At 34.3% G+C, this 14,484-nt stretch overlaps 1 protein-coding gene across 4 annotated transcripts in view; it reads left to right on the top strand.

The window, feature by feature from the left end:
* VEZT (vezatin, adherens junctions transmembrane protein) overlaps positions 1-13,237 on the top strand; it is a 74,386-nt gene extending 61,149 nt beyond the window's left edge. For 3 of the 4 annotated variants that reach the window (XM_041738323.1, XM_041738322.1, XM_041738325.1), the window contains 2 exons: positions 209-416; positions 3,897-13,237. In XM_041738323.1, coding sequence (XP_041594257.1) covers positions 209-416; positions 3,897-4,411 — 723 coding nt within the window. In that variant the 3' untranslated portion in view covers positions 4,412-13,237. Of the gene's footprint in view, positions 1-208; positions 417-2,818; positions 3,829-3,896 lie in introns of those variants that run through there. The other variant, XM_041738324.1, reaches the window with a different exon arrangement.
* Positions 13,238-14,484: the final 1,247 nt, after the last annotated feature.

The following is a 14,484-nucleotide window of genomic DNA, read 5'->3' as shown; positions in this document are numbered from 1 at the left end:
ATCTACAGTCCCTTTTAGTATCAACTGTTAAGTTTAAGACTTCAGTTTATCTGTAATAATGTATTTGCTCTGTTTGCCCACCTTTGCTTTAGTGACCTGTGCCAAGAGTCTTCATTTTTTAATCTTGGAGCTGGGTAGGTACAAGTTAATGAATGCTACTAGAAAATTGTACTTGAAGTAAAGTGCTTTTTCTTTTATTCATTTTCAGGAATTAGAAGCTTATGTAGATGATATAGATATGGACAGTGATTTCAGAAAGGATGATTTTTATTACTTGTCTCAAGAAGACAGAGAGAGACAGAAGCGTGAGCATGAAGAATCCAAGAGGGTACTCCAAGAATTAAAATCTGTGCTGGGATTTAAAGCATCAGAGGCAGAAAGGCAGAAGTGGAAGCAACTTCTATTTAGTGATCACGGTAAGCACTAACTTCAGAGTAAACAATTATTTTATTATAGAGGATTCTTTTTTCTTGAACTATGAATCTTACTTTAGCTATATAATTCTTATAGCTTTAATTTTAGGGATCTGTCAAGTATAGTACTTTTTTCTTCTAGACACAAATCAGTATGATCAATAAAAGAGTAGGTATATAATCAAATTGGGAGTATGAAATCAGAGTTTTTCATCAGGTATTTGATATTTTACTAAATTTTATTTGGAATAGGCAGTGAGTTGAATAAATTACAGTGTTTTCAAATTTAGTGAATTTGAGATTCTAAACTCTGTTCTCTTTATGTTGATATTATAAATACCTCAATGGAGCACCAAATTAAAAACTCTTTGTTTACCATTGAGAGAAATGAATTAAAATCTAGGCCAATTAGCTACATCACTAAGGTTATGTAATTGATTTGAACGCTTTAGTAGATGGGAGAAAAGGAGGTGCTTTTGTGCGCACTGTCTCCATACTTGGATTGTCAGTACTGATGATTGTGTTAAACTCCTTTAAGTTTCCCACTCTTCTTTTTCTTTAGTTGGATTTCATGAGAAGTGAGGGAAGGAATGAGGAATGAGGAATGAGTATTATACTTAATACTTGACAGTATCAAACTAGCTAATTCCTAGTTGAGAAGAAACTTCTGGAGTTTTCTAAGTAGAGAGAGTGGGTTCCCCCTTTTATAGAGTACTTATGTGGAGCCTCAAAATCAACTGCCTTCTTTCCTGTTCTCTTTTTTTACTAGAAGTTTATAGATTACCTATACTTCTGGAAAGTTCCTCAGGTTTCTCTTTTCTTCTCTTAGGAGCCCTACCATTCTCCCTTGTCCACATATACATTTCTTGGTTTTATCCTTCCTTATCCCAAGGCCCCCTTTAATAGTCCAGGTCCTTATTAGATTGTGCTTGTAAATTGTAATGGTGTCTTAACTGACTTCCATTTTCTTTTTTATTATGTAACCTCTAACTCCCAACGTGGGGCTCAAATTCATAACCCAAGATCAGGAGTTGCATGCTCTACTGACTCTGCCAGTGTGGTGCCCCAGCTGACTTCTATTTTCAATACCTTTTTCTTCTAAGCTATCCTTAGAAGATAGCTTCTGAGGTAGCTTCTATCTATACAGGCTCCCTCCTGATTTTTCTCAAACAGTAGTACATTGATAATGGCTCTCTATCTTTAAAACCTGGAGTGGTTCCCCCCTGTCCTACTATATTAAATCTAAACTCTTTTTCCTGGTTTCAAGCCTCTCTATCATATGAGTCCATCATTTCCAATTATATTTCCTACTCTTTCTAATATAGATGTCCTCCTCTGGTTATATTTATATAATGAGACTATGGTTCCACAAACTGATTGTTTTTACTCATGAAAAACATTCATGCTGGGGCGCTTGGCTGGCTCAGTCAATAGAGCATGCAACCTTTGATCTTGGGATAATGAGTTCAAGCCCCCATGTTGGGGGTAGAGATTACTTAAAAAAAAAGAAAAGAAAAGAAAAAGAAAAAAAAACATTCATGCTGATCTCTTTACCAAGAATTCTGTCTTCTCCACTAAGCCGGCCTTTCTACTGGTTGCTTGTTGGGAAATCCTCCTCTCCCTGCTTTCTCTCCCACCACTGCAAAGCCTCATACCAGAGGGGCACTTGAGCAGCAACATATGCAACAGATTAAAAACTACCCAGGGGCAGCAGTAAAGATAGAGTTCCTGCAACCTGTTTGTTCATATGTTGGGCCTACATGAATCAGAGATTGAGAGTATTATGTTTTAGGCACTATTGTTTTCTATGCGTTCGGTGTTTTTGTCTGTATAATGAAATTACCATCTCTGTCAGTAGGGGCTTTATTATCCCCCACAGTGTTCATTCAGTAAATTACTCACTCAACAAGGAGTTACTGAGGTACTGTTTCCTGCTGTATCCCGAGTGTATAATCAAGAGACAAAAATCCCTGCACTCCTGGAGGCTTACCTTCCAGCAGTGTTAACACTCGATCCTCCAGTTGCCTAGATTATATTGCCCTATTTAATTAGCCATAATCAGAGATATCAATCAAATCTGTTTCATTCTTTAAGAACTAGATTTATCGCCTCAAACTGTACATGAAGACTGAAAATACCATTGTATATAAACCTGTATCCTTTCTATTGTGCAGTACTTTCTCCATCTAGTTTTTAAATATCCTATTGACAGTATGGGCAAGGATATAACAATGAAAGAAATGTTATCTTTTTTCAGGTATGTGCTTCTGGTAGTTTACATTTGAAAGGGTAGTAATGCTGATTTTGTTTGTGAAAATAAGTAAAAAGCTGCTGATACCATAAAATGCTTTTTCCGTGAAAAATTTCAGTACATCTTCCAGAGTTGTTTTCATCTCTGCCTACAGGGGTAAAGTCCGAATGGAATTAGAGAGGGATATTCTACACTGGAACCTGCTGTGGCCATATTTTTCTGTTGTTGCTGCTCTCTAGTGGAGTTACTGCAGCTTAGGGATCTGTTTCTTGGAAATGGACACCTTTTACAAATTACTTTTTAAATAAACGCCAGATCTTCAAGAAGCACTTTTTTTTTTTTCTTCCGTCATGCTTCCTAATATATTGTATTGTACTAACCCCTCATACTGGGAGGAGAGACTGCCTAGCAAGCAACCCACTGCCTACTAACATCAAGAGGGGCTAAATAAAACTTCATTTTCCTTGAAAGGACAACTTCTACCGTATGGATATAATATTTATGTATTATGCTTTGTACAATAGTTTATCTTGAATACAGATTTTATTTTGTTTATATTTTTCTGTGACGATACAAAATGTGTAGAAGTTATGGCTTTACTTTCATCAGGGTCTTATTAGGTGGTTGGCAAGTAAGGTGAACTGTGTGCATTTTTTTCCGTGCTGTTTTAACTTGTAAATATATATGTGCATAAGATACGATTATTATCTGGATGACTTTAGGCCTTTTAACTCCCACATTATCAGTAAAAACCATGTTGCTTATTCTTTCATAAGAATGGTTCTCAAACATTAGTGTGCATCAGAGTTGAGCATAGGGCTTATCAGCACAGCTGGTCCCACTCAGTGTCCCCTTCAGTAGGTCTGGGTGGGGCCCAAGAATTGTATTTCTGCCAGATAACCTGGTGGTTACGACTGATGTTGGTTTGGGGACCATACTTTGAGAACCACTGCTTTAATATTTTGAATAAGAGAACGTGTGATGTGTTTTAAAATCTTCATCAAAACCCCATCTCATTTCATTTCTTAGGCATTCTATCTCTTATAAAGTTCTCTGGATTTACAAATTTACATAGATTTTACTAGAAAGTTTTATTTAGCTTTTATTTATTGTTCTTTATAAGAAAAAACTACTGGAAATTTAAATTAAAGTTTAAATCATTGCTGGGTCCTTAGTTATTATTTTTCTTTCTTTTTTTTCTTTCTTTCTTTCTTTCTTTTTTTCCTTTGAAGCTGTGTTGAAATCCTTGTCTCCTGTAGACCCAGTGGAACCCATAAGTAATTCAGAACCATCAGTGGATTCAGATATGGGGACAGTTGGTAAAAATGATACTGAAGAGGAAAATAGTAAACCCTCCACAGCTGACAATGAAATAAGTAGTAGGACTGAGTATTTATGTGAAAACCCTCTAGATGATAAAAATAAAGACAATTCTGCAAATGAAGTCTTCCTTCAAGGAGCTGAAGAAAGAGTGTGTTACCAATGTGAGAGTGAAGAGGAATCTCAGCAGTCAGATGTAGGTAGCCTATCCACTGCCCATCCAACTCCCAGGGACTTATTACAGCCCTCCATTAAGCAGAGGCTGGCACGGCTCCAGCTGTCATCGGATTTTAACTTCACTGCTGGTCTTGCTGCAGAAGTGGCTGCTAGATCTCTCTCCTTTACCACCATGCAAGAACAGACTTTTGGTGATGAGGAGGAAGAACAAATAATACAAGAAAATAAAAATGAGGTAGAAGAGAAGTAAGAACCAAGATGCCCATGAAGGATTTAAAATTGTTGCTTTTATGCAGGTGTTTTAGCTTCAACACTAGATAATCCACTGGAAAGGGAAAATGAGTGTTAAGTTTACTATATATAAAGATGTGAATTTACAGCAAGAACCCTGGTTTGAACAACTGCTCTGAAAATAGTAGCTAACCTGTAAATGGCAAATCTTTTAGGAAAATAAGAGAAAGGTAAGGGCTCTTTTGAATAAATTGCTGTTTTATTTGCAGCACAACTGATTGATCTTGGAAATTCTTTAGGTACTTTTAATAAGAAACAAATTTATCATTTCTTGCCAGAATTTGCTACCATAAAATGACTGGGATAGTTCTGTTGCAAGAACATTAAGATTTAGTGTGGCTCCTTTTTACTATATTCTTGCAGTTAATAACTGCAGCTATTATGTTAATAACTTGTTGATATTTTATTTTTGTTTATACCAATCTTAAAGATGCAGGTTCTGAATTTTAAAAATGGAATTTATATAATTAATGTGTATTGGGGTTTAGAACTAAAAAGTAATGTCAAAAGTACTGGGATTGTGACCTGTTTCTTACACTTCTTGTTCATACCTGTATTCCGCAGTTAACTTTAAGATGTCCTAATAATCTTTAAAAGAAAAACATTGTACTGTTTTAAAAATTACCCTTTCAGTTATTTTTTGTGTTTATCTTCTGTTCTTGTTATATATAATCAGTAGGGATGATGTCAAACTGGGGTCCCTATCGTCCAAGGCCCCATTTCCAACTTTGCATAAAGTTCTTTGTTTAGGTTTGCCTACAGATAATTGAGTGCCATTAATGCAAGCCGGTCCCTTAAGTTGCTGATTCCCAGCCTGAGGGTATACCCTTTCCACCTTATTGAGTCTGCTTCCTGGAAAGCATCCTTGTCTCCTTAGTACTTCATTTATAAACTACCTCTTAAAAGAGGTTGCTTTCCAAATTATCCAGTGTTAAATCATTGCATTTTCAAAATGTGACATTTTCAGGAGTATATTGTTTCTTGAAACCAGTAGCTCTTATGCGCTGACATAGTTTATAGACCTTACTTTGGGGAAAGTATAGGAATAATAATTTATGCTGCTGTCCTAAAGAGGAGATTACACGATGAATATAGATTGTCTTTAGAGTTAAGAAACATTCAGATTCCTGTAAATTTAGCACTTTGAGTTAGTAGATTTATATATACCAAGGGGATTTTTTTTTTTCCACCAACCTTAGGAAATTTATTTTTTAACATGAGGAGAAACTTGGTTCTGCTTTATATGAATAGTAGAGATCCTTCGTACAGTAAGTGCTTCTGCCTATTGCCAAAAGTTTCTGGGACTTATCCATAATTAAGCTCCTAGGATTATCTTAGGGTAGGCCCAGTTTACTACTTAGAAATAGTTAGCTAAATTTCAAGAAAAAACAAATCTTGTTTTGAGACTGATGATTGTATTCATAAATAATATTTTTTTCTTTTTAAATTACTTAGTTTGCCAATTCCTTTTCTCCTTGAATTTAGAAGCAGCAATTACGGAAAAACTTAGTAATCTTTCTCTTAATCTGTAAACTTACACAGGAAGAATTAGAGTTTAATAACTTTTAATTCTTTTATTGTATTTTTATTATAGCAGTTTGGTAAAAATATCTTCATAATATTTTATCAGTTTTATTCAATAGTCTCTGAGGTGATTCTTTCTAATTTTAAAAGACTGATTTTAATCAAGAATTCCTAAGCGTCCAGTCTGATTTGTTTTACTCACCAGTTAAATTAATTCCATAAAAATTCTACTTGTTGAAACCATGATATAAGGATCTTGGGCCTTAAAGCTTCTTTTTTGTGTAGTTTTCAAAATTTCTTTCATCTTTTAAAATGTTTCTAAGATAAAATATTACCTTCCCTGTGAATATTCCTAATTTTCTTTTATAATAGTCAGTGTTTCTCAGGTTTTGTTTTGTTTGGGGTTTTTTGTTTGTTTGTTTTTTTATGGGGCAACTACCTTAGAATAAATTGGAGGTCTTACTTTTACATTTCAAATTTGGGGCCATACTCCCAATCATTCTCAGCTGGTCATTTTGGAATGAGGCCTAGATGACGTTTATGCCCAGTAAAATCTAAGAACCTCTGTCTAGGACTTTGTTTTTCTTGTCATGAATACCTTAGGAAATAAAAACTAATAGGCCAGTGTAATATAAGTAAGTACTCGTTTGTTACTTTTCTAAGAGTATTTCACTTTGTATTATCAGACTTTTGACTAGTTTTAATAGTTGCCATCCTTCTTCCAAAAGAAGCCCTCTGTGAAAAATATTTTGTGATGCAATGCTTATAATTGTGCTTTCCAAGTTTTACAATGATATTTTGACAGGATAGTTCTTATGAGGAGTAATATCCTAACAGCTTTTAACATGAACATTTACATAGTTTATTTTATCAAGACAAACCTGGTACTTAATGTAAGAATTCACGAAAGAAGCTATTTAGGGTACTCTTGAAGACAAGATTTTTACCTTTTGCCTACAGTAAGGAAAGTCATGGCAATAAATGACCTGGTAATAGTTATCATGCCTAAAATTCTTATTTTTTTCAGCTTTCATTAAAACCCTGCATATCTGGCATACCTTGGGCCAAACTCTTGCTGGTGTTTGATTTGTTGTCCTCTGCTTATTTTTTAAGTTGTCTGTGTTATCTGACTTCATAAGTTAAGTCTTCTTTAAAATTGTGCTTCATTAAAAGTGTACGTTTTAATATATTTAATTAAGAACTGATGTATTGACTCAGGTTTGATTTCTCAAGTTATTAGACACAAATCAGGAGAAACACATTTAAGGCAAATTACTAAGGAAATTTAAGAATATGGGTTTAAGACTATAATACAAAAGGATGTACTTGAGTTTAAATCTCAGATCCATCATTTAAAAGCTATGCGTACAGCTGTCCTTATCATGTCTTGGGGAGTTTTTCCAACCCAAACCAAATTCTCTGGATTGCTAAGTGATGTTGGTAAATTCTGACTTCTCAAAAGTAATTAAAAGAGAGGTGAAACTTTTGAGGCTGAAAAAACAAGATCTGGTTATATTAGTAATATAATTCAAAAAATTAAAAACTCACTTTAAAAAAATAAATAGTAATATTCAAATTCACATAATAAAGGTGGAGAAGCTTTTGATGTTAAAGCATAGAAAGAATTAAGTTCTGAAACAATTCACAAAATTTTAAGTCAGTGGGGTCTTAATTGGAAGGGATCATTTAACTCTGACTTTTATTTATATACTATAAGTAATATAAAATGCAAAAATATTTTAATAAATTATTAGAAATCATGTAGGAAGAGTTCAACTGATTTAGTTTAATCATAATACATTGTTTCCATATCCAGAGGAAACAAGAACTAAATGCCTAAGACTGTGCTGTAGCTCAGCTGACTCATTATTTGAACTAAAGTAGACAGCATGCCATGAATGAAAACCAGATAAAGCAAAGATTGATTTATTCTTCCACTTCTATGGATAAGAACATGTCTGTGTAATTCACACTTATATTAGAAAAGAAAGCTGCAAATCTACTGGCAGAGAAAAAAATGGAAAATATACCCTAAGTACAGTAACAATTTACCTGTGACCACTGACAGGTAACTAGCTTTGCATGAGTTAATTTTTCATGTAACTGAGGCAAATCCATTTAATCATAACATTTTTATTTAATAGTGAATAGGAAAATTTCTAGAATGTACCATATATTTTTTTTTCTGGAATATTCAGGATCTTAATTTAACTTTGTCATGTTTAAGAATATCAGTTCCTATCACAGGGTGATAAATAGAAATGCACCCGCAGGGGCTCCTGCAATAGATGAGGTTATAGGTCCTTTTTCTCCAAGGTCCTGCAATGCTGTGTTTTAGAGCTATGTCTAGTTTTCACAGCTTCTCTATCTTCCCTCAAAATCAGTTGTCACTTTTTGTTTTGCTGCTGTCTTGGGTGCCTGCCTCTTGCACTAAGACCCTAATTTGCTGCTTCTAATCTGCCATGATCTGAGAAGCCAGGTTGTCAACCTTGCTAGAATTGTAAAGTAAGAGTAAGTAGACTGAGAGAAGGCTAAGGAGCTTTTCTGTCAGTTAAGTGCATGGACTTTGTGGTACCTGTTTGGCTGCTTAGCATACTTTTGTTTGCCTCTTCATTACTTACTAAGAACTTGCTAAAAATAGTTGGTTGAATATATGATTGCCATATATTTAAAGTATTAATTCAGTTTTTATATGTTGATGTTTCTAGGACTCGCCATTAATGAATTCAGCTATAAAAGAAAATTCGACTATTATCTTTGTACAAATCATTGTGTATATTTTAGGAAAATGTTAATGTTTTGTTCTTGTTGATTGTTCCTAGTATAGGACACAGACTGAAAACTTAGAACATTATAAATGTGACTCTAACTCTGTTTTACCAAGATTTATATTCTAGAACTATAGGCTTGAGACTAAACATGCATGGCTAATTTAGTAAGAACTGGCTGAGTATTTGGAGAATGATGCATTCTAGATATCCCAGTTTTCTATAGACCTTAACCCCTTTAAGCATTAAAAATTTTTGGAATAATTTCTGAAGGTAATCCTTTTAAACCAGTATGCATTGCTGTCTTATTAAACAATATATGAAAATCATTTTAATCTTTTTTGATGTCAGAATGATCATTATTAACAACAGTTATTATACTGTAATAGTCTAACTAGGCCCTGAGAGCTATATGCCCTTTTACTAAATGGCTCCATTCTGCTGTGCTTTTTTCATCTTGTCTTTGTTTTCTGTTAGTTCTGATTCCTCCAGTTCCTGCAATTTCTGCTTGCTTAAGTGTGCCTGTAGCAATGGCCTTTCTCTACCTTCGTAATGCTCCTTCAAGTCTGCTTTGGTTTTGGAAACCAGGTAACTAAGATGGCTAGAGTAATGTATAAAGGAGGAGTACATCGACTCAGTGAAGACCTAAAAAACTGAATTGTACCTAAACATGGATTCTGTGGATATCTATTCCTCACTACCTATTTCATTGCTATCTTTAAAATAAGTAAAGTTACTAAATTTGAAACCGGCTCTCAAAATAGAAGAGCTGTTTTTGTACAAGGGGAACCATTTCATTTCCATACTTTACCCTCTTTATATTCTATCATTTAATTTTTTGGCTCTGATTAAAACCAGTCCGCTCAAATGAGCATTTTCTATAGTACTCTCTAAATGAATTGGATGCCACAATGCTGCTAAGAATTTATTTGGTTAGTTTGGTTTTGTTGTTATTTGGTTAGTTTGGTTTTGTTTTTAGAGAGATGCATCTTCATTTCTGAAACACAAAGTAGGTTGAGTCCTGGGAAATAAGAAAACTTTCATCACTGATATCCCAGAGAGATGAGAAGTAATAAGGTTTTTAGGCTCTAGGCAGTTTCACCCCAAGTAAATTATTCTTTGTGCAGAATTTCTAAGATGGTATCTTTATTTTCTTTCAATGAAATGTATCTTAAAAGTTTGCCAAAAGTTATCAGTGTTATATCTAGTGATATTGACAGGTATTTGACTGATTAAATTCCCAGTGTCATTCTTTTTTGCGTGTTTAAATTATCATTTAATATGTTAAATAAGCATGATGATTTTTCTCTCTTGAATGAAAAATAAACATGAAATTTGCATGTTATAATGTTTGCAAGTAAAATTCAAATCTGTCTAGAAAGGGATATCCTGGCTTTGAATAACTTAAGTCAAAAGGCTGATTATGTTTTAGTCCATATATTGATTCATCCACCCATCATATGCAGGGTAATTGGAAAATCAGTCTGTGGCCATGAGTCATCACCTAACATTATTCATATGCTACTGGAAGGGACTTATGATATAATATTCATTTAAAAATAGATGATCCAAACTTGTTTCTTGAGTTGAGACTGCCATTACAGGACAGTCATGATGCCAAACCTTGGTTAGTGCTACGACTTGAGTATAGTCACGAGAGGAAAGTGATTCTACTCAGTGTAATTGCTATAAATCAAAAAAAGGATGAGTTGAATCCAGGATTCACATATACATATACAAAAGCATAACATGAAGGAGGAGTTGATTTTATGGAAATCCTAAAATGTGTGATAAATTAAAATGCATATGGTATTTTTTAAATGCTGTACATTTTAACCTCAGCAATTAAGTTAATTTCTTTCATCCCTATTTACTGAAATTCACTCATCACATGGCAGTTTTTGAAATAGGACAATACTTAAGTTGTGTATGCTTCTGACACACTGTTTTTCAAAGTGAGTATATTCTATGAGTCATTGTTGTAGAAATATATATTTCCCCTATCTGTATCTTAAGAGTTTCTCAAGATAAGGGATAATTCTCCTGTTTTGAACTTTACATTTTTCACTTTTACAGCATTTCGTAAAGGTTGGCTGTCTACAAATGAGTTTATTTCATCTCTGAACATCTTTTCTAAAACTGAAGCATGTCTTTCGCAAGTTTATTTTTTAGGATCTACTAAGAAATGCAATATCTTCTTTTCTCCCTCCCAAGTAAATTTAAAAATTAATTCCATTTTTAAGTCAAACTTATTTTCTGCACAGTACTAGCACTTGGCAATGTACAGAAAACTCCAGAAATATCATTCCCTTTCCTTAAAGATTGCTGTATGGTCCTGATACAGCCCTGGAGGTCCATATGGGTGAAAAGCCCAGAAGTCACCTGAGCTGAAAGCACTCCCAAGGAGTTTGGTTTTGTTTGGGTTTGTTCTAGGTATGGTCCCAGGGATCCCAGATCAAACCAGGCCCCTGGGCCTATCCTAGAACCAACCTAAACTCGCGCATCATTCCTGGAACATCAAGAGTGTGAAGACTGAAGAGAACCTGAGGCTGACTAGACATCCTGCGTTCACCAAAACTCACTTTTCTTTGTATGTGTGCCAACAGTTAGCAAAAATTGGTTGGTTAATCCTTCTAAAATTAGAGGAATAACAGTGGATAGCAAGATAAAGTCTACCAGACTTTGATATTATAGTGAAATTTATCACAGTAGAAATATGATATGTAATATGGTTATTAATTGCTGGTACGAGAATTGTTATTGTAACTTACCAGATCTTTATCTCTATTTTATGATTAGACAATTTAGCCATGAAAAAAATTTCTCCCCCAAATCCATGGTTCTGTTTTTCTCACTTTCTACTCAACAATATAACAGTCTCATTGAATTGTGCGTAGTTTCTGAAAGGCATTTGGTCTTTGCCCTGTAACTCCAATGCTAAATAATTTTAAACGTTTGTTTCTGGAGACCAATGCCTTTTTCTTATAATCTTCTTGAATCCACTATATCACTTCGAGCTTGCTTTTTTAGGTTCAGGTCTGGGAAGAACCTTAGCATCATTTGTAGACAGCAAGTCCTTTGTCAGATTCATTGTAAGCTACATTTCAGAATCGGCTCTGGTTGATGGAAACAGGCTAGAGTGGTAGAGTGGAAATGGATCAATACTTCACAGATTGCTAAAGTATTTTGCAGAATAAGGTTTTTTAGTAAATTTATTTTTGTACCCTGCTGCTCTGGGGTTTTTAAAAGATTCTGACCTACTTGATTCATCATACGGTCTCACATCATAACTATGACGTTACTAATTTATTTAATTTGAGGACAGGCTTTCTGAAGAGGCATGAAAAGACCCCAAATCCACAGGTTATGCTAGACAATGGAAATGTATACTTTGGTAATACTGACATTTAATTGGATTTAGACTATGTTTGAAATAATTGCAGACAATCAGACAATTTCACTCCCAACTGTGAAAAGAGCCCCAAACTGTGCTATTCCTTCAGGCCTTGTCACCAGAAAAATTGCATCAATGAGTTATCCTTTAAAATAGGACTATGAGGTTGAGGCCCATTCTGAAGAATTCAACCCTGGGATTAATACTGTGCTACATTCATCACATAGATGATTCATCCCATCGATTCTATTATTTTTGCCTTTTAAAACATACTGTGTTTAACCCTTCTCAATATTTTCCTGTTTGCATAAATCAAACACTATACATGTTAGTATATGTGTATTTTGTGGATATAACAATAGACTGGATCGAGAGATGTTTGGAGTTTGATTCCTTTTAATGTCAAATGATTTAAATGCATTAACTGTCTTGTAAATTCACTCAATTTATGCCTCAATTTGTCAGATTCATTTTTTTTCTTATGAACTATATTGGAATAAAATAGGTGAGCCTTCTATCAATATCTTCCAAAACTTACGACATTTTGCATTCACTCAAGCATGAAAATGTTCTGACATCAGCAGTCTTGTATCTGTGCGGTAATCTGTGAGCATAGGTAACTATTTCTTGACATACCCTGAAATGTATGAATCCATCTATGTTTATGTACAGTAAGTGTTCTCGGTATTTGGAGAGCATCTACATTCTCTCAACATTGTGTAACACTGAACACAGGAAGGTATGAACTGTCTTACAAAGTTCAGGCTTGTTTACATAGTTTCTAAAATCAGTCTTCATTCTTAATTTAAAACTGGGGTGTTAGCCTGTATTTTTTTAAAATATCCTTTAAAAATATTCTCTCAGAGATATTTTAATTTTTACGTTTGACTACTTATATTTTATGTAGAACTGTACATTTGCTACCCACCTGAAGAGTTGAGGTTATAACCTTTCCCATCAATACTTTCTTTGATCACTTGATGTATTTTATCATATCAAATTTCTAAAGGATTTTTACAAGAACAAACAGGTTTGTATATGTCTGTATTATTGTTCCTCCTAAGCTTAACAAGTCTCTAATAAAATCTGTACTGCTTAGTGTCTTCTGTGTGTATGCTTCTTTTACTCTGGTGTTTGCAACATGAATTAACCAAAAGGTAAAAATTCCTTTTCCTTTTGTCTCCATTTTTCTTCTGTTACAGTATTTTCCAGAATCTGTTAACATACTGACAAAAGATAGCAGTGTTTTTAGCAAAGCTGTGATTCATTAGTCTAAGTTTGGTCATAAAAGTACCTCACATGATAATTTATCAGAGTGAAAACAGCAGATGAATTTTAAAAGCTCCATTTTCACCCTTCTCAGTGACTGTCAGCCATTGCATACATTCTAATCAGGTCATATTTGTTGACTTATATGACGTCCCTGACAGAAAAAACATACTGAATTCAGAAGACCATTAACATCCAATGGACCATATTTTGTCCTATGTAATTGAATGAATTACTGGTTTGAGTCATTCTAAGCTTGGCTAGTCGGGAACATTCATGGTAAGTCCAGAATGGCACTGCAGACTGAGTGCTAGTTAAAAAGAAAGTGGCCTCCCTTGAACTGAACTTTTACTTATTCATTTGTTTTACTATTACAAAAAATATTTAACAAAAAAGTTCTATAGGAAAATGCACATGACCTGATTTTTATATTGTGGAAAAGCAGGCAGTACAGACAGGGGACATGTGGAAGCAGTTCATTTCTTCCAGTTGAACACCCCCATTGTTTATTTTCTTCATATTCCCACCATTCCAGTAATGTTTGTTGCCCACTACCTGCCACCTCCATATATTCATCTATCACAAGATTCATAAAGGGATTGAATCCCCACCCCACCCCCACAATATTGGATCCGTCACTACCATTTAATTTCAGTGATAATTTATTGTTTGTAAATTTTCTCAACCCTTGAGGGTAAGCTTAGCTCATGGTGTCCTGTCAGCAAGCTCAAAGATGCCTCATATGGATGGGGGCTGAAATTTTAAATAGATTAGCTACCTCTTTCCAGAAAAGATTTGAAGCAAGACACAAGCATTCATAAAGGCAATTCTTGAAATGTGGTCCTTGCCTGGGATTTACTAATTGAAAGTGTGAGAAAGTTGAGTATGTATAGTTACTCTACTGAATCCTGAAGTCCTTGGGTAGGAAATATCCTGTGTAATAATCACTCCTTGTCTTCACAATTTGCTTTTGAAGGTCTTTAGCCGATGTGCTATAACCATTGAAAATAAAGTTGGCAAATACTAATTTTCCCCGAATGTACATCTGTAAAAATTAATATAGAACATTTTCAGAAT

This window comes from Vulpes lagopus, chromosome 23 (genome assembly GCF_018345385.1).
Source record: "Vulpes lagopus strain Blue_001 chromosome 23, ASM1834538v1, whole genome shotgun sequence".
Taxonomy (NCBI): Eukaryota; Metazoa; Chordata; class Mammalia; order Carnivora; family Canidae; genus Vulpes; species Vulpes lagopus.
The sequence above is the reverse complement of the archived record's forward strand: the minus strand, read 5'-3'. Positions and strand labels throughout refer to the sequence as shown.